Source organism: Podarcis vaucheri (genome assembly GCF_965113315.1).
Source record: "Podarcis vaucheri genome assembly, chromosome: 17".
Taxonomy (NCBI): Eukaryota; Metazoa; Chordata; class Lepidosauria; order Squamata; family Lacertidae; genus Podarcis; species Podarcis vaucheri.
Genome location: NC_138755.1, coordinates 28,114,677 through 28,141,899, shown reverse-complemented (window position 1 = coordinate 28,141,899; position 27,223 = coordinate 28,114,677). Strand labels below are relative to the sequence as shown.

General features: G+C 44.3%; 1 protein-coding gene across 4 annotated transcripts in view; it reads right to left on the bottom strand.

Annotated features, from left to right (window-relative positions):
• The window catches only part of PLPPR1 (phospholipid phosphatase related 1), a 152,401-nt gene that overhangs the window by 28,261 nt on the left and 96,917 nt on the right, over positions 1-27,223 (bottom strand). For all 4 annotated transcript variants that reach the window (XM_082205144.1, XM_082205142.1, XM_082205141.1 and 1 more), the window contains one exon: positions 18,279-18,387. In XM_082205144.1, the coding sequence (XP_082061270.1) occupies positions 18,279-18,341 (63 nt within the window). In that variant the 5' untranslated portion in view covers positions 18,342-18,387. The remainder of the gene's footprint in view (positions 1-18,278; positions 18,388-27,223) is intronic.

Sequence of the window (27,223 nt, the reverse complement as noted above, 5' to 3'; positions counted from 1 at the left end):
CATTTTTTTGCAAAATGTCCTGACAGTGTCCCCGAGAGCCATGGTGTGCTGACTGGTGACATTTCGCTGTACAAATGGCCCATAAAAAACTATTAAATCTGTCTTCTGCTCTGAAAGGCATTTTAACTTAATGGCCATTTTCACTTTTCTTGGAATTGTGGGGGGAGGAAACCATTCCTCACACGATGCCAACTGACACAAGCATCTGGCTTAGTGAGGTAATATATCTTCTTGAGATTTCTCAGTAGTATTTCGAAACATCTGAAGCAAGACCAGTTGCCAAAATTTGCTGCTGTTGCTTCCCACCCGCCCCATTTTGGAGACCACTTCATTCAATGGTCTGATCAATTTTAGGCAGTGGCGTAGCGTGCAGGGGTGCAGGGGGGGCCGGGCGCTACATCTGGGGGTTAGGGTTACGGGGTGCAAATCCACGGGTTAGGGGGCACAAATCCACGGGTTAGGGGGCGCAAATTACTTGCCTTGCCCCGGGTGCTGACAACCCACGCTACGCCACTGATTTTAGGCTCAGGTATTTCACTTCATAATGTGTGCATGGGCCCTCCTGCACTCGCAACCCACCATTTAGACCACTTTGCTTCAAAATATGGCAAGCCAGTCCTGCTGGCCAAGGTTGGCGGAAGACATTTTGGTGCCTGGGAAAGAACAGGAAATTTTAGCTACCCCCTTCTCCCATTCACAGTACACCAGCAGCCTGTGATAGAAATTCAGATATAGAAACTAGGCACCAAATGGTACATCAGGGGTAGGTAACCTCATGCCCAGGGGATCAGTGTGGCCCCTCAGTCCTCCCAACACGCCCCTTGATGTTAGGGAATCATTCTGCCAGAAACAAGAAGATAGTTTCTAGAAGGTTCCAGAGATTTTTCCTTTAGATATGGGAGTGGCACTCTGAGCTTAATTAGCATCAGCTGGAATTGGCAATAAGAAGATCACCCAGCTTTGTATTTTGCAGATGCCTGACAGCAAAAGTCTGTCCGAAGTGTGTTGCTTGTAAAATCTGCTGAAGGACTGTTTTCTGTAATTTACGACATGTGGCAGATAAGAAAGATTTCAGTAATTATTTAATGAAACAAGCCCCCACATCTAAAATTTGGTTGTGTTTGGAATAGTTCCGTAAACAGAGATACATCGCTTCCTCATACCAAGATGAGGAGAAAACATTAAACACGGTGTGTGTGTCTCTCTGTGTGTAGTAAAGTAAAACGAACTGTTACAAGGTAGATGGAAGTCCACAATTAAAGTATGTAAAGAGATTCAATCCATAAGGAAAGGTATCATATACAAGAAAAGCCATTATAGGACTGAATCATATTAAATAGTATCTAACAAAAGATACGTATTGAATTTGTTTTTGTTTTCGTCACTGTCTTTGTTTGGTCTGTTTTTGTTTCCTTTTCCCTTTTCTTTTTATATACGTTGAGAAGTAAGGTTTTTAAGTCTGACATTATTTGATTTATATACAAGGCACCAAAGTATGTATTTGTTATCTATGTATTTATTTGTATGTTTGAAATAAAAAAATGTAATTAAAAAGAAAGAAAGAAAGAAAAAGAAGAAAGACTTTTGTTTGAAAGTGTACCGTTAACTGCTGTTTATTTTAACAGTCGAAAATGTATTTGCTACCGTAATGCCTGTACCCAGTCTGGGAATAAAATCTCTGGACCGAGGCTTCACAGAGTTTGTGAGTCACCTGTAAAACAACAACTTTGTCATTGTTCACCACTTCCGCGAGAGAAAGAAGATAAACTCTGCTAAACAGTTTAAAAGAGGTCCTACCTAACCAACCAGTATCTGCACAGTCCAAATGTGTGTGGACCTCTAATACTTGAAACATCCCACTGGCCACATCTGCAGTGGCTCTGCATCATGCCCCAAGTGCTTTTGCCTGACTGGACTGTGTCTATGGGCTCTGATGATGCCTCTTGCTTGTCTACATGGAGGGTTGTGTGAGAGTGAATAACAGGATGGGAACCGTGGTTAAAACCAGTAGCTGCTTAATCTGTTTCAATCTGCTTAAATGTCTTGTGCTTGTTTTCCCCTTGATATTTGGCTAAATTGGAAATGATAATTTCTGTCATTGTAGTTTTGCTTGTTTACCTCATAATAGAATGGTTGAGTTTGCTGTTTATTGGATGTTTATATGAATTCGTAATTTCCGTCTGTAACCTGTTTAGTTTCATTGCTTTGTTCCCGCTCCGGGGTTGAAAACATTGGACCTTGAGTACTTAAAGAAGCAACAAAGTAAACTGGACTCCTTGGTAGGTTTTGAATAAACACTCACAAACTTTTTATTGACAATAACCAGTCAGATAAATTAAGGATTTATACAATTCTGTAACATGCAGAGAATAGCATTTGTAGAGAAACCAGAGATTGGGGCTGAGGGAAGTCGGGGGGGGGAGGGTAGGGGGGAATGGGGGGAATTAAGGATATGTTTTAAGATACAGTGGTACCTCGGGTTAAGTACTTAATTCGTTCCGGAGGTCTGTTCTTAACCTGAAACTGTTCTTAACCTGAAGCACCACTTTAGCTAATGGGGCCTCCTGCTGCCGCCGCGCCGCCGGAGCATGATTTCTGTTCTCATCCTGAAGCAAAGTTCTTAACCTGAAGCACTATTTCTGGGTTAGCGGAGTCTGTAACCTGAAGCGTATGTAACCTAAGGTACCACTGTAATATGTTTTGTTCAAATTCCTAATTAAAAAATATTTTTTTAAAAAAAACATTGGACCTTGGACCAGACTGCCCTGCAAATAAGAGGACTGGCCTCCGTAATATAGGACATGTGGCCATCCAACTTTTCTATGACATTAGTATTGTTGTGTTGTCAGCACTAAATAGAAATGAAGAGAAATGTAATTTTCCACCCAGTTATAAGCAGAACTGTTCTCTTCAGTAGGGTGAGAAAGAAAGGAAAGGAATCTGCTCCTCGAAATCCTTTTTGCTATATGATTGCTTTGCTTCTCCTCCTCTCGTAAAAGACTTTAATGATATTATCAATTGCCACAAAAGGTGCTTTCATATTCCCCCACAACTGCTGAGTTCTTCTATATTTTCACAACAGTAGCTCTCATTTCCCCCTCCCCTCTTTGTTTCCTGCTGTGAAAAGAAATTAGCTGGATAACTTAGGGAGCGGGAAGAACCGTTTTTCGTATTCCAAGATGTTGGATCCCTCCCCTACTCTATATCTGTGAGAATATTTAATCTGCCTTTTTAAATGACCAATGGTTCCATTTTCCTACTTCATTATCTACCGAGGGTAAGACTGCCTTAATCACTGTTTTTCACTGCAGCCTAGTTATGATTTCACTTGCAAACCCTTTCAAAAAATGTTGCAAACAAGCTTTCAATGTTGCAGGCAATATCCTCTTTCTCCCGCATTTTTTTGGAGCAGGGGTATTGTTTTAGTTGGTATGGGTTTCTTTCTTTGTTTTCCTTTTCTTTTACCTGCTGGTTTTGTTTGTTGCTTTTGTGCGGTGAGGGAGGAGACAGAGAGGTTGGCGGGGTGTGTGTGGCTATTTTTGTTTGTGTGGTTCTTTTTGTGCTATGGGTAGAGTCCTTGGAGCATGGGGCTGAGAGTGTGGGTTGTTGGAGTGACTGGGGAGGGGGGGAGTGGAGAGGATGAATAAGTGTCATCTGGGTTGATGTTGAAGAAGAAGAAGAAGAAGAAGAAGAAGAAGAGGAGGAGGAGGAGGAGGAGGAGGAGGAGGAGGAGGAGGAGGAGGAGTTTGGAATTGATATCCTGCTTTATCACTACCCTAAGGAGTCTCAAAGCAGCTAACAATCTCCTTTCCTTTATTCCCCCACAACAAACACTCTGTGAGGTGAGTGGGGCTGAGAGACTTCAGAGAAGTGTGACTAGCCCAAGGTCACCCAGCAGCTGCATGTGGAGGAGCGGGGAAGCGAACCTGGTTCACCAGATTACGAGACTACTGCTCTTAACTACTATACCACACTGGCTCCCAGTGTATTGGGGTGGGGTTGGCAGTGGAGGAGTGTCTCTATGGGGGGGGCGGAGTAGAGGGGGATATTGGTGGTGTTGGCAATACTAACGGAATGGGGGGAGAGGCCTTGTGCTTCTTGAGTGGTGGCAATTGTGAGATTCCTGCATTGCAGAGAGTTGGACTAGATAACTTTTGAAGCCCCACCCAACTCTACAGTTCTATGATTCTATGGGTGCCCCTGTATCAGAAGAATTGCCACTGAGATACTGGCATACATCTCCCTGCAACAGCTGACTTTCAGTGGTGACGTTAATATGAATCGATGAAACAATGGTATCGGGAAAATGTTAATTCCCTTTATCCCAGAATTTGGTCCAAGGTAACTTTAAGAGAATTTAATAATAAAAATAATACTTTATTATTTATACCCTGCCCATCTGGCTGGGTTTCCCCAGCCACTCTGGGTGGCTTTCAACAGAATATTTAAATACAATAGTCTATTAAACATTTAAAGCTTCCCTAAACAGGGCTGCCTTCGGATGTCTTCTAAAAGTCTGGTAGTTGTTTTTCTCTTTGACACCTGGTGGGAGGGTGTTCCACAGGGCAGGTGCCACTACCGAGAAGGCCCTCTGCCTAGTTCCCTGTAATCTCACTTCTCGCAGCGAGGAAACCACCAGAAGGCCCTCAGCACTGGACCTCAGTGTCCGGGCAGAACGATGGGGGTGGAGACGCTCCTTCAGGTATACTGGACTGAGGCCGTATATACTGCATGGGTCTCAGAACTGCATAGTTAATCTTAAGAGGATTTATATTTTTCTTCATGTTCAGATCACAAAGTATAACCTCCTTGCACTTCTAATGTTAAATTGCGCAGAGTCCAAGTGAGTTATATCACTAGGATAATAAAAGTGTAATCCTTTATCCAATCTATTTGAAAGATTATTCCTCTCCATTGTAATTGGATTCATAAATTAGCTAGAGACTAGCAAATGCTACATTCCATTTCCAGGATACAATTACATCTGTCTTTAATATGATTCTATTAAAAATGCAGCATCGGCAAAGGCTAATGTAAATCAAAAACAAATAAAGGAAAATCAGCAACTTCTTTTGCGATTAATCAAGTCATATGCTGGAAGGCCCTAAACCTTCCATTAATTTTTCCCCAGTGTTAAATGATAGGAAAATTTCATTTATTTAAACAGAACACATTTGTGTATCAGGTTCTCGGTTGATTGATCTAAAGACTGGGAGTTGTGGATTTTTCTTTTAGTGCTGCGAGAAGGCCAATATCATATTGCAGCATTTATACCACCAAGACAGAGATAATCAGACTGGGATCATGCCTATATAATCCTCCATTGGTACAGAAGCAACATTTTAAGGTATGGATGGGCAAGGTATGGGGTGAGGCAGAATGTGGTTCATGAAAGCTTATGCCATAATAGCAGTGGCTCATGAAGATGATGATTATAATTCTTATTAATTTGATTTATATGCCACCCTTTATCAAAAGATCCCAGGGCACTGTTCAACATTAAGAACACATTTTACGGAGCATCAATAATAAAAACAATAAAAAGCATCAAAACAGCCAGCGTAACAATAAAATAATCATAATAACAGTCTCTCACCCCACCCACAGCTTTAATAGGCCATAGACTTTTTAATTGGCATTTGGAGAGGTAAGAAAGGGCCAGTGGCAAATCTCAAAACAGACCTCCAGAAAAAAAGTTGCAGTCTATATTCAGATCTCTTCCACATATCTATGATTGTATGCAAGCATCCTTACACAAAACTGCTATTAATTTAGTGCTAGCTTTTGGGAAGACACAGTCCTCGCTTACAAGACACTGATGATTTCAGATGCGGAGTTCCTATCGCTTCAGCCTGTTATGTAACAAATGCCTTCTTCAATTATTATTCTCCAAAATGAAGGAGTTTCTTTTTTGTCAGGTAACGTTAGAGCTACCTGGCTCAGTAACACACACACACACACACACACACACACACACACACACACACAGAGTTAGATGTTTATTTGTCAAGCAAATAATCCCGTTTTATGTTTTATTTGATGAACTGGAACAAAATGAAGAATGAGCCCCGGTTTACACAAAACAACAACAGAGACATGATTGGCACGGGCAGGAGAAATGCTTGAACAGATATTACAAAAGGAGAGGAATTTAAAGAGGTGGGAACTAAAAGCGAAATGAATAGGTTCCTCCATGTGAATAAGAATGAAACACAATGGCAGCAAATGGCATGGAGAGCCAGAGGTAGCTTCAGATGTTGCAAAACCAGGAAGAGTGTTTGAGGCATGCTTTTCCTTTCATGTAGCTGGGTGTGTGGGTTCTCAATTTACATGCTACATAGGGAACATGAAAAGAGGAATCATAGATCACAGGCACTTTTCTCTGATGCCAATCCTTTGTAAAGTCCAAAGCCACTCAAATATAGTACAGAGGTACCTCAGGTTACAGACTCCGCTAACCCAGAAATAGTACCTTGGGTTAAGAACTTTGCTTCAGGATGAGAACAGAAATCGTGTGGCAGCAGTGGGAGGTCCCATTAGCTAAAGTGGTGCTTCAGGTTAAGAACAGTTTCAGGTTAAGAACAGACCTCCAGAACGAATTAAGTTCTTAACCCGACGTACCACTGTAAATAGTTAAGACTATCTCCTGTCAAATCAGGGGCGATGGGAGTAAGGCAGAAGCAAAACTGAGAAAAACAATAAGCAAACTAAGCTGATGATAAGCGGCCACAATGGAAACAGTTTCCTTATTCAGAACAGGGAATGACATGCACATAGCTGGGATTTATGTTGGGGGGGGGGAGGGCAGGACACCCACCTGTCATCATCCAGGGCCATCATCTGGCTCTGTCTAGCAGATTCGGAATGAAATGTCTCAACAATAGTTGTTTTAAATTACTTTTGTTTGACCCCAAGGACTCAGAAAAGTATCTGTCAGAAACTTCAGTCTAGCAAGTTAAATTAAAAATTAACATCAGAGAGTACCTTTCCTGTGGTTAACCAGTTTATTTTTCGAAATTACAAAGAACACGCCTTTTTTCAATCTCATTTAAAAAGAAAAAATCCAGGCCGTGGCCTTAGCTACCCCTGCTATAGACTGTGCATCTTCTGGGTGGACATTCACTCACAGTCGAACTGCATCATGGGTTTCATCCTTGCTATCATGTTCATTTCACCCCTGTGCTGTCTTGTTCACTTTGTTTCATACACACGTGTTCTAGATATTGAGAAAACACAGCACAAACCACTGTTGTGGCACTAAAAAGAATGGAGCACTTCCTAAATGAATTTGCAGCAGATATAAAGCAGCAATGTAGATGGAACCTTACATTATTGCCCGAGTTCTGTTTTACACGGAATTCACCAGCAAATCCTTTCAGACACGCCTTAAGATGGCAAAATATGAAGTATAGAAAAAACTCAATGGCAGCATTTCTCTGTAAAGCTTTCCCCTTAAATGAGAATCGATTTATCACATATTCACAGCAGCAACATTCTGGGAAGGAGAAATATTTCTCTGCCTAGCTTCTCAAAATTAAAGCTATATATTTTTGCAAGGAGGTCTACATGCAATGTCTCCGCAAGGTATTTTTATTTAAAACTCTAAATTAAAACCATACTTTCATGAGCCTCAAAGCAAAGAAAAAGAAAAATAGAACACCCCCCCCCCCGCACTGACCTCAAAAACTGTTCTGTTAAGATTGCTTAAATGTGGAAAACCCAGCACAAAATAATGTTGGGTGTATTTTTTTGCAGGAATAATGGCATTTGGGATTCTGGGTATAACTTTTGTCGTTCCATCTCAGAGGTTTGGAAACTGGCAGGTGATTAAGAAATTGGTACAAGGAAAGGCTAAAGCAGGAGTGGTGACAAAGCTCTGTCCCTCCCTTGTGTTGTTGCGTTCTCATCAGCTCCAGCCAGCATGACCAGTGGTCAACAATGATGGCAGCTAATATATTGAAGGCAACAGGTTCTGCAACCCTGAGTTGAAAGGTTTAGGGCAGGCATAGGCAAACTCAGCCCTTCAGATGTTTTGGGACTCCAACTCTGATCATCCCTAGCTAGCAGTACCAGTGGTCAGGGATGATGGGAGTCATAGTCCCAAAACATCTGGAGAGCCAAGTTTGCCTATGCCTGGTTTAGGGCTTCTCAGTTGACAAAAAAAGATGGGGAATGCGGATACAGATTTTTTGGAGGGAAGAAAACCTCTTTCTCGCTCTTTCTTTCATAACATCAGAACATAAAGAGTCCCACAGCGAAAGACAAAAGAACATAATTCAACACACAACATGGTTCAACACAGGATTAGCTCATGGAATTCACTGCTGTAAGATCTGTCAATGGTTTTGATGGTTTAAAAAGGTGATTAAACACCGACACATGGTCAATTGCTGGTGGACAAATAACAGGAGTGGGTTGTTGCATTTATGCACTCATTGTGGGCTTTCCTGGAACATTTAAAGGTAAAGGTAAAGGGACCCCTGACCGTTAGGTCCAGTTGCGGAGGACTCTGGGTTTGCGGCGCTCATCTCGCTCTATAGGCTGAGGGAGTCGGTGTTTGTCTGCAGACAGTTTCTGGGTCATGTGGCCAGCATGACTAAGCCGCTTCTGGCGAACCAGAGCTGTGCACGGAAACACTGTTTACCTTCCCGCATGAGCGGCACCTATTTATCTACTTACACTTTGACGTGCTTTCAAACTGCTAGGTTAGCAGGAGCTGGGACTGAGAAACGGGAGCTCACCCCATCGCAGGGATTCGAACCGCCGACCTTCTGATCGGCAAGCCCTAGGCTCAGTGGTTTAGACCACAGTGCCACCCGCGTCCCTCCCGGTACATTTGGCTGGCTGCAATTGGAGACAAAATGCTGGAGGAGATGGAGCCACTGCCTGATCTAGCAGGGCTTTCTTTATGGTTTTAAATGAAGCTAGAAAACAACCAGAGGACAAGATGAGATCAGAGCTGCAGATACATTGCAACTTTTTGTTGCAGGCTTGCACTTCCAAAATCCCAAGAAGGATTGCGTGGCAAGGTCCCAACCCACCCACCCCTTTGTAGTTGAATAAGGCCACTTGACACCAGTATTTAAGGTTTTTTACCATCTAAGGCATTTGGCATGCTTTAATGATGTAGTCTACCCTACTTTACAGCTGTGATTCAATGAACTTCGCAATTGTCCTTTCCATTTGGCTCTGAAATCAGGTCAGGCTGCTTAAGCCTGAGTTCCTTTGCTGTGCACGCCAGTTTGAGCCCTGTGGCCAAATATTCTTCTCTGGCAGCCGCCTCCTTGAAACTCTGTCATTAAAACAAATGGGGCTAGTTTGCTTTGGCTTCACAACCTCCCCTCTGCCCTGCAATCCACACACAGCTTATGGTGAAACATTGCCATTAAAAACTGGTGGAATGACACAAAAGCAAGTGGATCAGCCCATGGCTTTACATATACAGTGGTGCCTCACAAGACGAAATTAATCCGTTCCACGAGTCTCTTCGTCTTGCGGTTTTTTTCGTCTTGCGAAGCACGGCTATTAGCGGCTTAGCGGCTATTAACGGCTTAGCGGCTTTAAGAAAAAGGAAACAAACTTGCAAGAACTCGCAAGACGTTTCGACTTGCGAAGCAAGCCCATAGGGAAATTCGTCTTGCGGAACGACTCAAAAAACGTAAAACTCTTTCGTCTTGCGAGGCATTCGTCTTGCGAGGTACCACTGTACAGTGATACCTCGGGTTAAGAACTTAATTCATTCTGGAGGTCCATTCTTAACCTGAAACTGTTCTTAACCTGATGTCAGGTGCTGTTGTGGTTGCTCGTGAGTAGCCAGGCAAGACTCCGACCTGTCTTTTACAGGCTTTATTTTGGTGCAAACTATTTACAGTGAAGAGCGTCCTAAGTTCATGCCTGGCTCAATCGCTAGCAGAATCTGGGAGTGGTCTATTTTTGTACCTCCCCCAACATAAAAGTCTCGTCACCCCCAGCCTTTTCCGCCCCACCCTGCACCTCAGATGGCAGGATGGGCGATGACAAGGGCGTGCTCCCTGCCTCTCCAGCTTGCTCAGGCTCAGTGTTAAGGCTCTTCCTAACATCCTCTGGTCCTTGCACCTCTTCCCCGCTGGAAGTGGGGCTTTCCTCCTCGCCGGAAGAGGAACTGCTTTGCAAGATTTTCAGAGGCTCCCTGTAACACAACTGCCCTACTATCTCTCCCCTTTGAGCCGCTGGCAGTTCCCTGACACCTGAGGTACCACTTTAGCTAAAGGGCCTCCCACTGGCGCCGCACTGCCACCACACAATTTCTGTTCTCATCCTGAAGCAAAGTTCTTAACCCGAGGTACTATTTCTGGGTCAGCAGAGTGTGTAACCTGAAGCGTCTGTAACCTGAAGTACAACCATCTTACAATTTTCAAATGCATTTTCATCGCTCATTCGTGAATTAAGGATGGCCATGGAAGGGACTGAAAATAAATTTTCAGCAACATTCCCCACAAACTCCAATAGCCAGAATAAAAGATCTAAATACACCTGACCGCTAGCATGTGAGTGAGAAAGCTATAAGCTTTCCCCAGTATATAGTTTTCCTTTTGAATGGGCTTTATGTATAGGGGAGGCTGTTCATTCATGCTATGGCAGAACATTCCAGGGAATGTCTTTACACAAGGGAAGCTCTGTTGATTGAGAAGACATTTAAGGAGCAGACATTGATGATGACCCAATGTGTCCAAATAAAAACAAACCCAAGCCATTTAAGACAGGTTTGCTTTGATGAAGCAGCATGGTAAACATCCCAGAAGGACCAATTCAAATCCAGCACATTCTGCGCAACTGCTTGCTTCAGACACTTTGCTTGACAACACCATCATACTTTGATGCATTTCCCAGTATGTCACTCTGGTTTTAATTATCCTTCAAAATCTCCTAGTTTCTCTCGAGTGTGTTATAAATTGAGTTGTCAAGAACAGTTTCCTTCCAGCTTGCGATACTCTTCTCCAGGCAATATCTCTATCTCAAAAAGGAGCCAATCAGGAGGTATTCTGAACTGCAGAGCTGCAGCATGGCTTAACTTTTAAGCCTTGGCAGTCTTCCCCGCCCCATGCCTTCTAATTTCATCAGAGGAAAGAATGATAAGATATGTACATCCCATTAGTACCATCACAAATCACATGCCTTGGCGATTTGTCTGGTCATAGAGACTCATTTCTAGTACACTGATGCTGGAACACTCCTATAGTAAAATTGAATCTACTAACGATTACTGAATAAGTTCAGAACTGCTTCAGGTTATGTGCACTCAACTGGTAAGCCATTGCAAAGGATTACACCTGGAAATGGGTATGGATTCATTAAAAAAAATTCATTGGCTTTTGGAGTTGATGATATTGGGTGTGAACCATTGTGGTACAGTCGTACCTTGGTTGCCGAACGCCTTGGTACTTGTTCGTTTTGGCTCCCAAACGCTGCAAACCCAGAAGTGAGTGTTCTGGTTTGCGAACGTTTTCTGGAAGACGAATGTCCGACATGGCTTCCATGGCTTCTGATTGAGTGCAGGAAGCTCCTGCAGCCAATCAGAAGCCACGCCTTGGTTTTTCAACATTTTCGGAAGTCGAACGGATTTCCGGAATGGATTCCATTTGACAACCAAGGTACGACCGTATAAGCAAAGAGCTGTGTCAAGTAAAGATGCCAAAGATATAATATCTCCAGACAAACGGACACATGAAAATGAACAATTAACCAAAACCAGAAAGCATTCCACACAAAACCTCTTAAAGAACCAAAATGTGACATTATTCTTCAACTAACAAACATATTTTATATTGTTTCGATTGACTGACTGCATTTAATTATACTTTACTGTATATTTTGTTTTAATACGCCATTTGCTGCTTTGGAGGCCTTTGGGCCAAAAAGCAGTATATAAATAAACAAACAAATACTTATCAGTCAAGTCCACCTCTTACATGAAGACTGGAAGACAACTGATATAACACCATTAAACAAATGTCAAAAATCCAGACCTGTCAAACTAATGTGTGTACAAGGTAAAAAAAGGAAAACACCATTTATGAAGCATACAGAAGAACAAGTCTTGGTGAGGGAAGAATCAGCATGGCTTTAGCTAGTTTTCAAAATTGTTGAGGCTGAGATATCTAACTATAGATGTTCTATAAATCAAAGATATATTTAGAATCATGAAGTTGAAAGTAATACAGAAAAAAGGAAAATAAATGAATCAAAAGTTTGCATCGTACCCACAAAGAAAGGCTTAAGAAATTGGGAGGTGGTTAGTTTCTGGGGGAAATATTCCTAAAGTGGTGTGGAGGGGAGATTTATGATAAGAGATTTGTAAACTTTTGTGTGACAAAATTTAATTAAGTTCCCAAGAAATAAAAAGCAGTACTTTTTCATGAAATGCATAACTACTGTTATTGCTGCAAATACAGTGATAGCTTTTTTAAAATGATGGCGGGCCTTTCTATGGCAGCCTTCTAAATAAGGTCATAAGAGTTACTAGCCCATGAAATGCTTTACTAGTCTAGGGCTGGCAGAGAGGTGACAGTCTGCTGTACTTTTCTGCTGGTTTCTATACTATGGACAGAGGAGAACAAAGCACTCTATTCCTCCCCAATGACTAGCCTGCATTCCATTCCTGGTCACCGTATGGTTACCAGGCTAGCACTTAAATAAAAGGCTGATCTGCGAGTGTTACCGTAAACATTATCCATCTATAAATAGTAGCCACAAGGGATACAGAGCTGGTAATTAAACTGGCTGGTTAGTTAAGCAAGCCAGTTTCATAAACCATAGTTTGAAGCTGGCTTGCTCTGAAACTGACAAGTTTGTTTTGAACCACGATCTCTGGTAAAAGCAAGCAAGAATGTTGTGAATGTGAAACTAAAGGCTGCAGAAGTCCTTCTCACAACTGTGCGGGAAGAGGCATGTGTTGTGCAAGTATCGCTAAAGCATGGTTTAATTCAGGGATGGGGAACCTGTGGCCCTCCAGATGTTGCTGAACCACAACCCCCATCTTCCCTGACCACTGGCCATGCTGGCTGAGGCTCATGGGAATTGGAGCCCAGCACCTTCTGGAGGATCATAGATTTTTCACCACTGCTTTAAACATTATGTATGGACACAGAGGACGCAGGTGGCGCTGTGGGTTAAACCACAGAGCCTAGGACTTGCCGATCAGAAGGTCGGCGGTTCAAATCCCGTTGTTCAGTCCCTGCTCCTGCCAACCTAGCAGATCGAAAGGACATCAAAGTGCAAGTAGATAAATAGGTACCACTCCGGCGGGAAGGTAAACGGCATTTCCGTGCACTGCTCTGGTTTGCCAGAAGTGGCTTAGTCATGCTGGCCACATGACCTGGAAGCTATACGCCGGCTCCCTCGGCCTATAGAGCGAGATGAGCGCCGCAACCCCAGAGTCAGCCACGACTGGACCTAATGGACCTTATGAACACAGACATTAAGTTTCGCAGTGGTAATTAGCCAGGACCGGCAGTATTCCTCTGACTGACAGATGCCACGAGCTTTTCAGAGATCTCTGTCTGGTCATTGTTGGAAAGAAGGCTGTGGCTTAGATCAGTGTTTCCCAACCACTGTTCCGCGGCACACTAGTGTGCCGCGAGATGTTGCCTGGTGTGCCGCGAGATTTTGCCTGGAGGGAGGCGGGCGAGTCAGGTGGCGAGAGGCGGGGCAGCGAGGAGAGGCCGCCCAGCGCGGGGCTCTCGCCGTCTGCCTGCCTGGCTGCCTGCGAGCTCGGCGGGCAGCGCCTCCGTCCGCAGCGCCCGCTTCGCGGCTCTCATTCCCTGCCCCTGCCAAAGCTCACCCAGCCAAGCCGCGCTCTCCTTCCTGTCTCGCTTTGCTGCCTCCTCCCCCCCCACCCCCAAAGCTTGGAGGTTCCCCGGCAAGGGGGAGGGGAAAAAATTGAAACTTACACCTTCGTGCGTCCCTCCCGGCGTGACGCTGCGCGCTGACGTCACGGGGCTGTAATGGTGGTGTGTCTCGAGATTTTTTTCATCAAACAAGTGTGCCTTTGCCCAAAAAAGGTTGGGAAACACTGGCTTAGATGAACCTTCGGTACAATCCCACAAGGCAATTTTCAGCTGAAGATAATTCTTTGATCGCAGTGTCTTCAAAAATCTTCGTTTTCTGAGTTCCTTAGGTACTGGTTTGATAAATGCTTGGGAACTATTTTAATGAGCCTCTGCTTCACCTTCTTGTCCAGTTTAAATAGGAAGCAGCTCTTCCAATTAAGGACCGAAACATTGATTTAACCTTTCTGCTGTTATAGATTATATGTCTCAGTCATCCTCTCTATTACTGAAAAGTTCACAATCCAGACGTAAAAAGGAATTTGTTAAAGCCAGTAGTACACCACAAGTTCTTACAGCACATAGCTCCAGGTCAGAATATGTAATAATATGTAACCCAGGAACTGAAAGTGAGATGCGAATGATCTTGGGATGTAAAACTTGTCATATTACTGGACACAGAAAGGCATTATTATTATTATTATTATTTACTCTTAGTAATACTGTCATATTTTAATATTTTAAGTGTATTGTCATGCGGCTGCATATTTGTTTCATTTTCAGATTGGAGCCCAATTTATGTAATCCTGTCCCAGGGGTCAACGAGCACTTCTGCAATTCTGCCCACCTCTTCCTCCTGAACCGCTTACTGGTATGGGCATGGGTAGGTGCAGAGGAGAAGGTAAGTTTTTTTGGCCTTTTACGTGGGAGAGAGAGAGAGAATGCCCTGCACATCCTATCACTCTAGATAGCAATAAGGAAAAGGCAACACGCAGTAGGTGATCATGACAGCATGTCAGGGGCTGGACTGAGGAGGAATGGTGGGAACTGCCCCCCCCTTCTGTACCTTTCCAAGAAGAGGAGGACAGTATAGATTTAGAACAGTGGTTTGCAGAAGGTGAGAGTGGAGGCTGCAGAGGGGAGAAGCTGGGAAATATTGGGGGAGCAGCAGGAAAAAGAAGCACCGGGGAGAGACAGCTAACGGGCTCAGTGTCTCTTGAAAGCATTCCTGAACCCCCCTCTCCCAGAACCAGGCGTGCCTTGAGGGTAAGGTAAAGGTACCCCTGCCTGTACGGGCCAGTCGTGTCCGACTCTAGGGTTGTGCGCCCATCTCACTTAAGAGGCCGGGGGCCAGCGCTGTCCGGAAACACTTCCAGGTCATGTGGCCAGCGTGACGAAGCTGCTCTGGCGAGCTGGCACCAGTGCAGCACACGGAAACACCGTTTACCTTCCCGCTAGAAAGTGGTACCTATTTATCTACTTACACTTTTAGGGGTGCTTTTGGACTGCTAGGTGGGCTGGAGCTGGGACCGAAAGACGGGAGCTCACCCCGCCGCGGGGATTTGAACCGCCTACCATGCGATCGGCAAGCCCTAGGCGCTGAGGTTTTACCCACACCGCCACCCGCGTCCCCGCCTTGAGGGTAATAGAACAGAAAGCTCAGAGGCAGAAAGCACACATCAGCCGGCACAGGAGTGACATAGAATAAGGGGTAAGGGGGTGGGACTTTACTTGGAGCAATGCCATTATCTACGAGAGGCCACATTCCTTCGTCTCTCTCTGTGAATACTGAATAAGCTACCGTATTTTCGCTGCATAAGACACACTTGACCATAAGACGCATGTAGTTTTTGGAGGATGAAGGTTCCCCGTGCCCTCCCTCTCACTGTTCTGGCTTCTGGGATAGCCACGCAGCCTGCATTTGCTCCATAAGACACACACACATTTCCCCTTACTTTTTAAGAGGGAAAAAGTGCATATTATAGAGCGAAAAATATAGTACTTGGTAAGAACTCTTCTGGTTTTCTGCTTCTTGACATCCCACCATGAAAGAGAGAGGATTCACTGAAGCCTTGACACAGCAGCAGTGGGCAGACCAACCCAATCCTCATGCCCAATCCTCTCACCTAATGTCATGCTTAAAACCCTCAAGCTCCAAATGGCAAGTTGCCCAGACGAAGGTGCCAAAGTGCAAACAAAAATGGCAAAATTAGCTGAAAACAGGGAAGTGAAGTTGGGGCTGGCTCTCAACAAGAGCTCATCTTTATGGTCAGACTTCCAGTATACATTTCTATCATGTGGTGGGCAGCTAACTGCTCTTTTCATAGATCAACCCCCGGCTGCTTATTAACAACAACCTTGCAGAGAGCAACAGGGAAATACTGACTGTAGCTCAGTGGCACAGTGCAGGCTTTGCATGCGAAAAGGTCCCAGGTTCAAACCCTGGTGTCTTTAAGTAGGGTTAAAGACCCTCCCCAAAACCCTAGAGAGTTGCTGGCAATCATGTGTATGTGAACAGTACTGCATCACTGTTCTAAGGGTTCCTCCAGACAACCAGTTCATTGAGCTTGCAGAAAGCTTATGGATGTGAGGTTATATTTGGTCTTTACTGAGGATTTGTGCTGATATGTTTGCAGGATAGCTATATGACCATAACCGTTCATCCTGCATTCATCCTGATTCACTTGTAGAGTGCTTTACATGCCTTCCTGCTAACCATTCGCTCACCCCATACCTTTCAGTTCATTCCCCATCACTTCTAAACCACAAAAACTCCAAATATTTTTTTTAAATTGATTTAATGTTGTAGAGCCACAGAGCAATTTAGCACAATTTAACCACACAATCCCTCTCATAAAGCAGTAACAGTTTGAAAGCACATTGACCTGGTATAAGGTGGCTTCCGGTGTTACCATGGATGTAACTTTAACAAAATTGTAGAAATGTGTTTTTAAGAGAATCTATAAACAAGACTACTAGTAGACATCTCTGTATGTGTATGTGTATGTGCGTGTACATACTTGCTTAAAGAAGCCACACACTTTCATTCTGCTCCTTAAATCAATTGTGAATGCTGGCTTTATTTGTAGCGAGCAGAAGGATATTCGGAACAGCAAACCAAGCTCACATTTCCCCCAAATGCTGTTCCTTGATTTATTTTTATGTTCATGTCAGCCTTGACTACAGGAAGGCCAATTTATAGCTCTCTCACCTGCACTTTCAGACAGACTCATCATTCACACATTAGAGGGCCAAAAAAGAGAAAGAAGTCTTCAGAGATAGTTGTGGCTGGCTATAAATTAAAAGATCTTACTTCAGAGACATGGTGTATCTCTTTTGCTCCCTACAAAAATATTGATTGGGTGAAGGAATGATAGATTGATTTATTCCCTTGCCTGTTGCCTAGATTTGTGAAAGGAAGGAAAAACACCCTCAGGGTTTCCTTGGAGACTGAGGCACAGTTCACACAAACAGCAGATAAAGAAACAAATTAATTCCTAGACTGTATCACTTTGGATTTGGAACAAGGGGGATGGCACCGCCAAATGTTTCTGCATGAAAGGAAGTCATCCACACACACAAAAATAATGTGTCAGGGAAAAGGCAAAGTTAAGAAGGTTCTTTCTTCCTGACATGCTGGTTTTCCATGTGGAGGGTTTTTATTTTTATTATTTTTATTATTTTTATTATTATTATTTGCGTTGCTCTTAAGCACAGACACGGAATCAGATGCATCTCTGAATTAATTTTGTCTGAATTAATTTTAAGAATTAATTTTAAGATGTATTTTAATTAATTAATGTCTGTTTTTATGCATATTGTGTTGTTTTTATGATATTAGCCACTCTGAGCCCGGCCTTGGCCAGGGATGGCAGGATACAAATAAAATTTATCATCATCATCATCGTTATCTCCTCTTGCAGACAATCAAAGCACTCTCTCTAACCCTCCATAATAATCTCCACCTTCTATACCACGTAACCTCCTCTGTTTAGGTAGTTTCAGACAAAGAGATAAAATCAAGTTTGAACCAATTGTATTTTTTTTTAAATCGTACGCACGAGGGTTTGTAACTCAAAATATAAATTTGACCTGCCACGAAAATGGAAACAGTATGATCATATTTTCATAGGCCTAGTCATCTTAAGCCCTGTCAAAACCAGCAAATCAATACACTCCTGCAGGCTGACTCTATGCCTAGATAATAGGTCATAGGAGCTGGAAGGGACCCTGAGGATCATCTAGTCTAACCCCCTTCAGGAATATGCAGCTGTCCCATACGGGGATTGAACCTGCAACCTTGGCATTATCAGCACCGTGCTCTAACCAACTGAGCTATCCATACAAGTCAATGTGTTCGGGATCACGGTCCCATCAACAAATGTAATGCATTTTCTCTCCAGGTCTAACCCAGCACGATGACATTAACATTTATCATCCCACCAGACCCAGAAGTCCCAAAGCTGCACTCACCTCGACGAAGATGAAGCATGGGATGATGGAGTAACTTCGCTGCGTGTTGTTCCCCAAAGCCATTTCTTACCACAGCCCTCGAGGCCAGAGCGTCCAGAGTTGTTCAAGGCTGACGAAAAAGAAAAACCTGGATCACTTAAAAGGCTGGAGACTGGTCACTGACTGTTGTCAAAAGATTTATGTGCATTATGAGCGGGTCAGAAAACAGATGTAGAAGCACCAAGGGTTTCAGATAGGCACAAATGAATCTGCCTTTGAATAAGGTAAAGGACCCCTGGACTGTTAAGTCCAGTCAAAGGTTGTGGTGCTCATCTCGCTTTCAGGCCGAGGGAGCTGGTTTTTGTCCACAGACAGCTTTCCGGGTCATGTGGCCAGCATGCCTAAACTGCTTCTGGAGCAATGGGACACTGTGATGGAAACCAGAGAGCACGGAAACGCCGTTTACCTTCCTGTCACAGTGGTACCTATTTATCTACTTGCGCTGGCGTGCTTTCAAACTGCTAGGTTGGCAGGAGCTGGGACAAAACAACGGGAGCTCACCCCATCGTGGGAATTCAAACCACTGACCTTCTGTCCAGGGGTCCTTTACCTTTTTTTTACTTTACCTCTATATCTATGGTGCATTTATGGCTCTAGATTGGACTTGAGCAGGGAATGGCTTCAGACAAAGGGCTGACTTTTGTAAGTAGGGCACATGTCAACCTTAAACTATTATGAGTGTGAGTCTTAATGCTTAATTCTGGCCCACAGCTTCAAATAAATTCTCCATGTGGGCAGTAACCTCCAGCACATCTCTGCTTATTAGAAGATGCTTTTGTTGTTGTTTTGCTCTTTGACTTTGTAACCACCATCTCTCCTCCTACTCTTATTCCCGGAGGAAATAAAAGCTTTTCAGAGCAAGAAGTTTGCTTCGTGGTTCTCCTTCCTTAACTGCCTTTGTAGTTAATTTTCCATTCACAACGTCGTACAAATTCCACATCTCTGCCTCTTTTCCCAGGAGAGTGTCGACGGTAACCTCCACCCCTTGCTCTCTGCTTCAAGGGCTTTCAGGAGGCATACACAGGGTAAATTAGGCAAGATGGGAGCTAGCTCATGCTAATGAATTCGCTGCCGTTGCATTATCAACCTGAATTCCCTTATTTAGAGAGCTGGAGCACCTCACCAAACTAAGACAGTCTAATGTTACTATTCTGAGAGTAGGGCTGACTATGCCTAGCAACACAGTGGTTGGTGTTCCTGGGGGGAAAGAGAACTGAGCCACTGCAAATATTATCTGATCTTAACTTCAGGAACCTCTGAAAGACCAGAGTAAAACAGTTCAAGGCACTACAAGCTGAATTTCGAAAGGAGCTAAGTTTGCTATGCCTCCCCCCCTTACCTCAGGTTAAGAACTTAATTCGTTCTGGAGGTCTATTCTTAACCTGAAACTGTTCTTAACCTGAGATACCACTTTAACTAATGGGGCCTTCAGCTGCCACCGCGCCGCCACCGTGCGATTTCTGTTCTCATCCTGATGCAAAATTCTTAACTCGAGGTACTATTTCTGGGTTAGCAGAGTCTGTAACCTGAAGCGTATGTAACCTGAGGTACCACTGTACCTTTAATAGTTGGCTGACCAAGAGGAATGTGGGGCTCCTGTACCTTTAGCAGCTGATTGACAAAGATAAATGTAGCAAGTGAAGTCCCCACCACCACTAAAGGGAAGTGAACTGTTGAGGAAAGAGTCATGTGCTAAGGAGTACTGCAAAACGAAAGGAAAAGAAACAAAGCTGGTCACCTTATCTGCATGTCAATATGAGAGCCTTTGTGAACAGGTAGGTGTCCTTTGTGAGGAAGCGAAGTGCTTGTAAGCACAGTGCAAAATTTGTCAGGCACATTCTGCACCTGGCTAGACATGGGTGGCGCTGGGGGTTAAACCACAGAGCCTAAGGCCTGCTGATCAGAAGGTTGGAGGTTCAAATCCCCACGATGGGGTGAGCTCCCGTTGCTCGGTCCCTGCTCCTGCCAACCTAGCAGTTCGAAAGCACAAAGTGCAAGTAGATAAATAGGTACCACTCTGGCAGGAAGGTAAACGGTGTTTCCGTGCGCTGCTCTGGTTCGCCAGAAGCGGCTTAGTCATGCTGGCCACATGACCCGGAAGCTGTATGCTGGCTCCCTCAGCTAATAAAGCGAGATGAGTGCCACAACCCCAGAGTCGGCCACGACTGGACCTAATGGTCAGGGGTCCCTTTACCTTTACCTTTTATCGGCCACTTGCGACCAAGTGAAGATGGCCGGGCACCAAGATGGCCCCTGATGTCTCCACCATCTGGAGGTGCACGCCTTGGGATCCTTGAATCTCGACTGTTTTCACACACTAGCAACACATCCTATTGAATTCTTTCTGGTATATTTTACCTTGCACAATCATGGCAGTGTTGTTGAAAATGATAACGTTCCAAAGTATCTTAATAGTTTTAAAAAAACGCATGGGTGAAACAATTAACTTGTAACTGGCTATCAAAAAGGGGAATCAAGAGTGTTTTGTAGTTGAAAACCAAATTGCTGGGATCCACCAAGGAAATATTTCCCAAAAAATATGTCAGCTATAAAAGAGAAAAAGAAAAAAAGGACAAATTATTTTTTGAGTTATTGTCTAATGAAAATACTCATACATCCTCTTGCATGGAAGGGGGAGACTGCACTTGGCTCCTGCCCATGCACTTTCAATTAGCAATGTCTGCAGGTTTCTTTCCAACAAAAGGAGAATGGAAGTACTAAATTGGCTACTTCTAATTAGCCGCAGGGATATTTTTGCATCAAAGGCAATTTGCAGTATCTGAGTGACAGCAGCGCTCCCCAATAAAAGGCTGATTTGTAAGGGGGGGAGACCCTCAAGATACAGACACAAATGGCAGGGTGGATCGAAAATAAAATACAGGTGGAAGAACTTATTGACAGCAGGTTTATCGCTCCTGTTCCTACTCTCTTAACAGCAGCCTGATACAAAGAAAGCGAGACAGTGACATTTTCTCCCACCTGAGGCCCTCCAATATGTTACTTGACTACAACTCCCATTATCCGTGACAATAGGCAATGCAGGCTGGGGCTGATGGGAGCTGGTGTTCAAAAACACCTGGACAACCACAAGTTTCCCATCAGTGTTGTAAAGCATCATGTGCACTGATGGTGCAATATCAATTAAATATAACAACAGTGGCACAAGGCGCAAGATGGCCTTCCTTTTTTCCTTCCCTCTAAAAGGAAGCACCTTCAGTTTCCTTTAGCGCCACCAAATGGTTGCATTATCCCTGGGGGGTTCCTTTCCCAGCAGCACCTAGCTAGTCTCTCCTATTAAAGTTAAACTGATGAGGCAGACTATGTGCTAAGGATTTATCAGCACGATACAAAATCCACATTACTCCTCACCTACCAGCACTGCCCCACCAAGCATGGCAACCACAAAAGCGGCATCTGCAGGTTCAATGTCCAAACCAAATATTTGGCAGTGCTTCCCCCAGAACAGAAGGTCTGCCTCAGGGTAGGTGAAGCTTCTCTGGGCTGTTCAGAGCAATCTCTCCTCTAACGGGTCACTGGCACTGAGCACCAGTTAAACTGTTTCACTGCTCTGCTAACTGCAAAGGAAGGAGGCCACAGGGAAAAAGAAACCCAGCCTCCAAAATGGTGATGCACTGAGTGATGGATGATGGATGGCAAGGCAACGTTTGCTTGCATTTCACTAGGCTCACGAATCCTAAACAAGCAGTTCAATAGCCAGTTGCTGGTATGGAACATGTTTTAGGGTAGTTTTATTCGGCATAAAACGTACGTCACATACATTTTGCGGAGGTTCACTGCGTATACTAATCTATAGGTTCCAGGGCCAGATTTAGGTTTGATGAGGCCCTAAGCTACTGAAGGTAACGGAGTGCTTTATATGTTCAGCTGTACTTTGTCAACAACAAATTATCGCCTTTTTGTGTTGAACCTAATAAGTATCTGAAGCCATTTGCACATAACAAACTATTTTATCCAAGTAATTGTTGAACTGAAATACAATTGAAAATGTACATCCAGGTTTTTTCCCCTTAAATGTTTTTTGGGGGCCCCAAGAGGATGGGGCCCTAAGCTATAGCTTGTTTAGGTTATATGTAAATCCAACACTGACAGGTTCTACAACCGCCCCAGACAAACAACATGGCTGCTCAAACTTTCACTATATACCTTTGAACAAGGGAAAATATCTCATCCGCTCATAATTCAGGAGATATAGTTGAAAACATACAGGTAGTGTCTGGAAACAGTTCCATTGCACAGAAAAGGGAGGATTCTAGTACAGTGGCAGAACAGATGCCTTGCATTTAAGAAGTCATAAGTTCAGTCCCTATCATCTCCAGAGAGGACGGGGAAGCCCTGTCTGAAAACCAGGAGACAGAGCTATTGTTGGTGTAAGCCAGCCTTCTCCAAGCTGGTTCTCTCCAGATGTTTTGGACTACAACTCCCATCATCCCCTGAGCATTGATGATGATGGCTGGGGCTGATGGGAGTTGTAGTCCAAACTTCTGGAGTACATCAGGTCAGGGAAGGCAGGAATAGGCAATACTCAATGGCATGTACTTGACTTTTCCAGTAAAACCACGCAAACAACCTAATGCCCTCCCCAAATACAGTGGTACCCCGGGTTAAGAACTTAATTCGTTCTGGAGGTCCATTCTTAACCTGAAACTGTTCTTAACCTGAGGTACCACTTTAGCTAATGGGGCCTCCCGCTGCCGGAGCACGATTTCTGTTCTCATCCTGAAGCAAAGTTCTTAACCTGCGGTACTATTTCTGGGTTAGTGGAGTCTGTAACCTGAAGTGTCTGTAACTTGAAGCGTCTGTAACCCGAGGTAGCACTGTAATACCTAGTCAAAAAGGCAGCAGACACCTCCCAAAATACTTCCCTAAACCAAGGCAAAAACCTAAATAAGATGGTTTTGAGCCCAAAGACACAGTGTTGGAGAGCCCAGCATGATTGCCCATATTATTCATTTTGTTGTTGGTGTTTAGTTGTTTAGTCGTGTCCGACTCTTCGTGACCCCATGGACCAGAGCACGCCAGGCACTCCTGTCTTATTCATTTTAAGAATATTCATATCTGATGGCATTGTTTTACCACCCCCTCAACCCCACAAAGCATGTTTCTGTCCCCCATGGACAAAGAGAAAATGAAGCACACAATAAACAAATGATGCCAACGAAATTGATGCATGTTTGAAAGATGGGAATAGGAGGAAAAACTAGAAGAGTGCAGAGGTGGGAAGCATTCGTGGTAATGAGAAAGGAAGGGCATTCACAAGTACCTCTTAACTCCCTTGAAGACAGCAACAGCTGTGTACCCCACCCGTGATAATGTCTCCGAACTGTCTTCTCCCCTTTCACAGTTTTTAAACTGGTGGAGAAAAATGCGGGAGATCCCTTCAACACATCACTAGTTCTTACTAGTCAGATCTCTGAAATGCTGGCTGGCATTCTTGGTGAGGCTGTGTGCAGCATCTATTCAGGCAACTGAAGAGTTTGTTCTTCCCAGCTCAGTGTGAAGGAGGGAGTCATCAATAAACACAGCGTGTTTACCCATCTGTCTGTCACACTCCCTGACCCAAAAGTCAGTCGCTCATTAGCTTGCTATGATTCCGAGTCGCCTTCGAGAACCACTGCTGGTAGCCTGTTGACCCATGCACAAAGAGCCCTGGGCCCATCTGCTCCACCATTTGGAGAATTACGGATTTGACTCCCCACTCGGGTCTGTCACATAAATGCGACTGTGGAGTTCCACTCAAGAAGCCGGCAGTTAATAGAAACACGGTCTTAATCCTATAAGTACTCCAAATACCATCCCCCTTTCAGACACTCGCAAAACCTCAGGAAACATTAAAAAATTGCTCTTCATTTGTCCTCTTGCTCAGATCACAGAAGAGTCGGCTGAGAATACTGATTATTCCTTCTTTCTTTCAAGTGCTGGTACACCTACTGGCTGCTCAGGGCTGCTGTATTCTCTTACTAGTACCAATACAAATGAGCTATCTTGAGACGGCAATTGCTACTTTGGATTTACACCAGGGTTGATTGAGAAAAAGGCTCCTCCTCCATGTGACTCACTCATTATGTCTGTAATGTAAGGTGGCTTCCAAAGAGATTACATATTATCCCAGATAAAGAAGGGTTTTAGTTACCCTACAGCATAATAATGGAGAAGGTAAAGGGACCCCTGACCATTAGGTCCAGTCGTGGCCGACTCTGGGGTTGTGGCGCTCATCTCACTTTATTGGCCAAGGGAGCTGGCGTACAGCTTCCAGGTCATGTGGCCAGCATGACTAAGCCGCTTCTGGCGAACCAAAGCAGCACACAGAAACGCCGTTTACCTTCCTGCTGGAGCGGTACCTATTTATCTACTTACACTTTGACGTTCATTCGAACTGCTGGGTTGGCAGAAGCAGGGACCGAGCAACGGGAGCTCACCCCGTCGTGGGGATTCAAACTGACAAGTCCTAGGCTCTGTGGTTTAACCGACAGCGCCACCTGCATCCCTAATAATGGAGAAGCTGAAGCTCAACTCCTCAGTTACTCCTTGATCACAGAGTGACCATTGCTGCTGCCTGCCATAAGGGAACACAATGGACAGAAATACAAATCAATGCTAAGCAGTGTCACTAAGCAAGCAATTTTTGCTACAACCATAACATGCCTCCTCCTCAAAGCTGCACTGCATATTTATGAAAGGTTTGTTAACATTTTTTTCAGCTCTGGGGCCTGAGTACACAAGCAGTCCCTTCACTCGAGCAAACTTTGACTTGGAACTAGGTCAAGGATATGGGTGGCCGTACACAAACCCAGAGCTAGCAGGATCGCGGAGCTGAAACAGGAGTACAATCTGTCAGAATCTACTGATCTGTTGACCAGACAAAGGCATAAGATGGGGATGGGGATGGGAGAAGCTGTGCCCATCCACACTGAGACATTGAACTGGCCACAGCACTTGGTTCAGACCCTGATAAGGCACTTCAGTGACGGGATGATAATGATGCAATGTGGAAGCATGCAGAAAAATATGGAAAACCCTCCCCCCTACCCCCCCAGCAGCTATAGCACTATATGTGGTACATCTGGAAGGGCCCTTGGTGATGAGCGTAAAGCAAATTTGTAAATACAAGTTCAGACATGTACATATACATATATACCGTATTTTTTTGCTCTATAGGACACACTTTTCCCCCTCCAAAAATTAAGGGGAAATGTGTGTGCGTTCTATAGAGCGAATGCAGGCTGCGCGGCTAAGCCCAAAGCCAGAACAGGGAGATGGATCGCTGTGCAGTGCTCCGTCTCACTGTGCTAGCTTGGGGTTAGCTGCACAAAGCCTCTGCAGGGCAGCGGGGTGAAGAAATCCCTCTTGCTCTCCAGGCTTTGCTTCGCTGGAGAGGCGCTGCACAGTTTTCCCTCTCTGCGTAGCACCCCTTCAGCAAAGCAGGAGGAGAAATGGAAGGGGCTCCGTTTCTCCTGCCACTTCGCTGAAGGAGCGCTGAGCAGAGAGGGGGAGAATATTTTTTTCCTATGGTCCGGTGCGTCCTATAGAACAAAAAATACGGTACATGGGCTGGAATGATCTGGGGAACTAACAAGGGCTAAGGATATACACAAGAGCAGCTATGGAAAATAAGTCCCAAGCAGTGTTAGAAACTCAGATATATAAGATGCACCCCAAATAGCTCCTTAAACCAAGGTTGCAGTTGCCAAAACGGAGTGTCTAGTTGCCATCTTTAGGTAAGACAGCTCTCAAGACTTGTTTTTCAAATGATGGACTGACTGTGGTCGATTCCTAGTTAAGCATCTGGCTAGTTCAGATGACAACCTTGAGGTTAGGTCTTTAAGACAGGCTTCCTCAACCTTGGCCCTCCAGATGTTTTTGGCCTACAACTCCCGTGATCCCTAGCTAGCAGGACCAGTGGTCAGGGATGATGGGAATTGTGGTCTCAAAACATCTGGAGGGCCGAGGCTGAGGTAGCCTGGGTTAAGAGCTTTGAGAACTTAAAAGAAGAAAAGTCACTTGATCCAGGGACACTCCATAGATATTGATATCTATCTATCTGTCTGTCTGTCTGTCTGTCTGTCTGTCTGTCTATGAGAGCCAGTGTGGTGTAGTGGTTAAGAGCGGTAGTCTCGTAATCTGGGGAACCGGGTTTGCGTCTCCACTCCTCCACATGCAGCTGCTGGGTGACCTTGGGTCAGTCACACTTCTTTGAAGTCTCTCAGCCCCACTCGCCTCACAGAGTGTTTGTTGTGGGGGAGGAAGGGAAAGGAGAATGTTAGCTACTTTGAGATTCCTTAAAGGGAGTGAAAGGCGGGATATCAAATCCAAACTCCTCTTCTTCTTCTTCTATCTCTATCTATCATCTATCTATCTATCTATCTATCTATCTATCTATCTATCTATCTATCATCTATCTATCTATCTATCATCTATCATCTATCTATCCATCTACCTATCTATCTATTGGCCTATTCCAACCTCTTTTTCTTAATGGTGACTCCTGCTCCTGCTCAGGCTGCACAGAAAAAAATTCATTCATGAAATTCATTCTGATTGTGTAGATAAGATGTAACTGACAGAATACAGAATTCTACAGGATGTGGCATTTGTGTGTCAAACAGTCCAGATCCAATGATCTTCAGACGGTGGAGATGTCAGGCACCATGTTGATGCCCCAGCACCGTCACTTGGCCGCAAATGGTTGAAAGCCAAGTGCAAAATGTGCCTAGCACCTGGCTAATTTCAAACACAGGTCCCAAGTTACTACAAAACACGAGGAGTATAATCAAAATGTCATGATATAGCCCCAAGCTGACTCAGAAGCAAGGGTCACTGAGTTCAACACTAGTTACTTCTAAGCATTTATACTGTAGTCAGGTTTGCAGCTTTAGGCTGTATAGTAA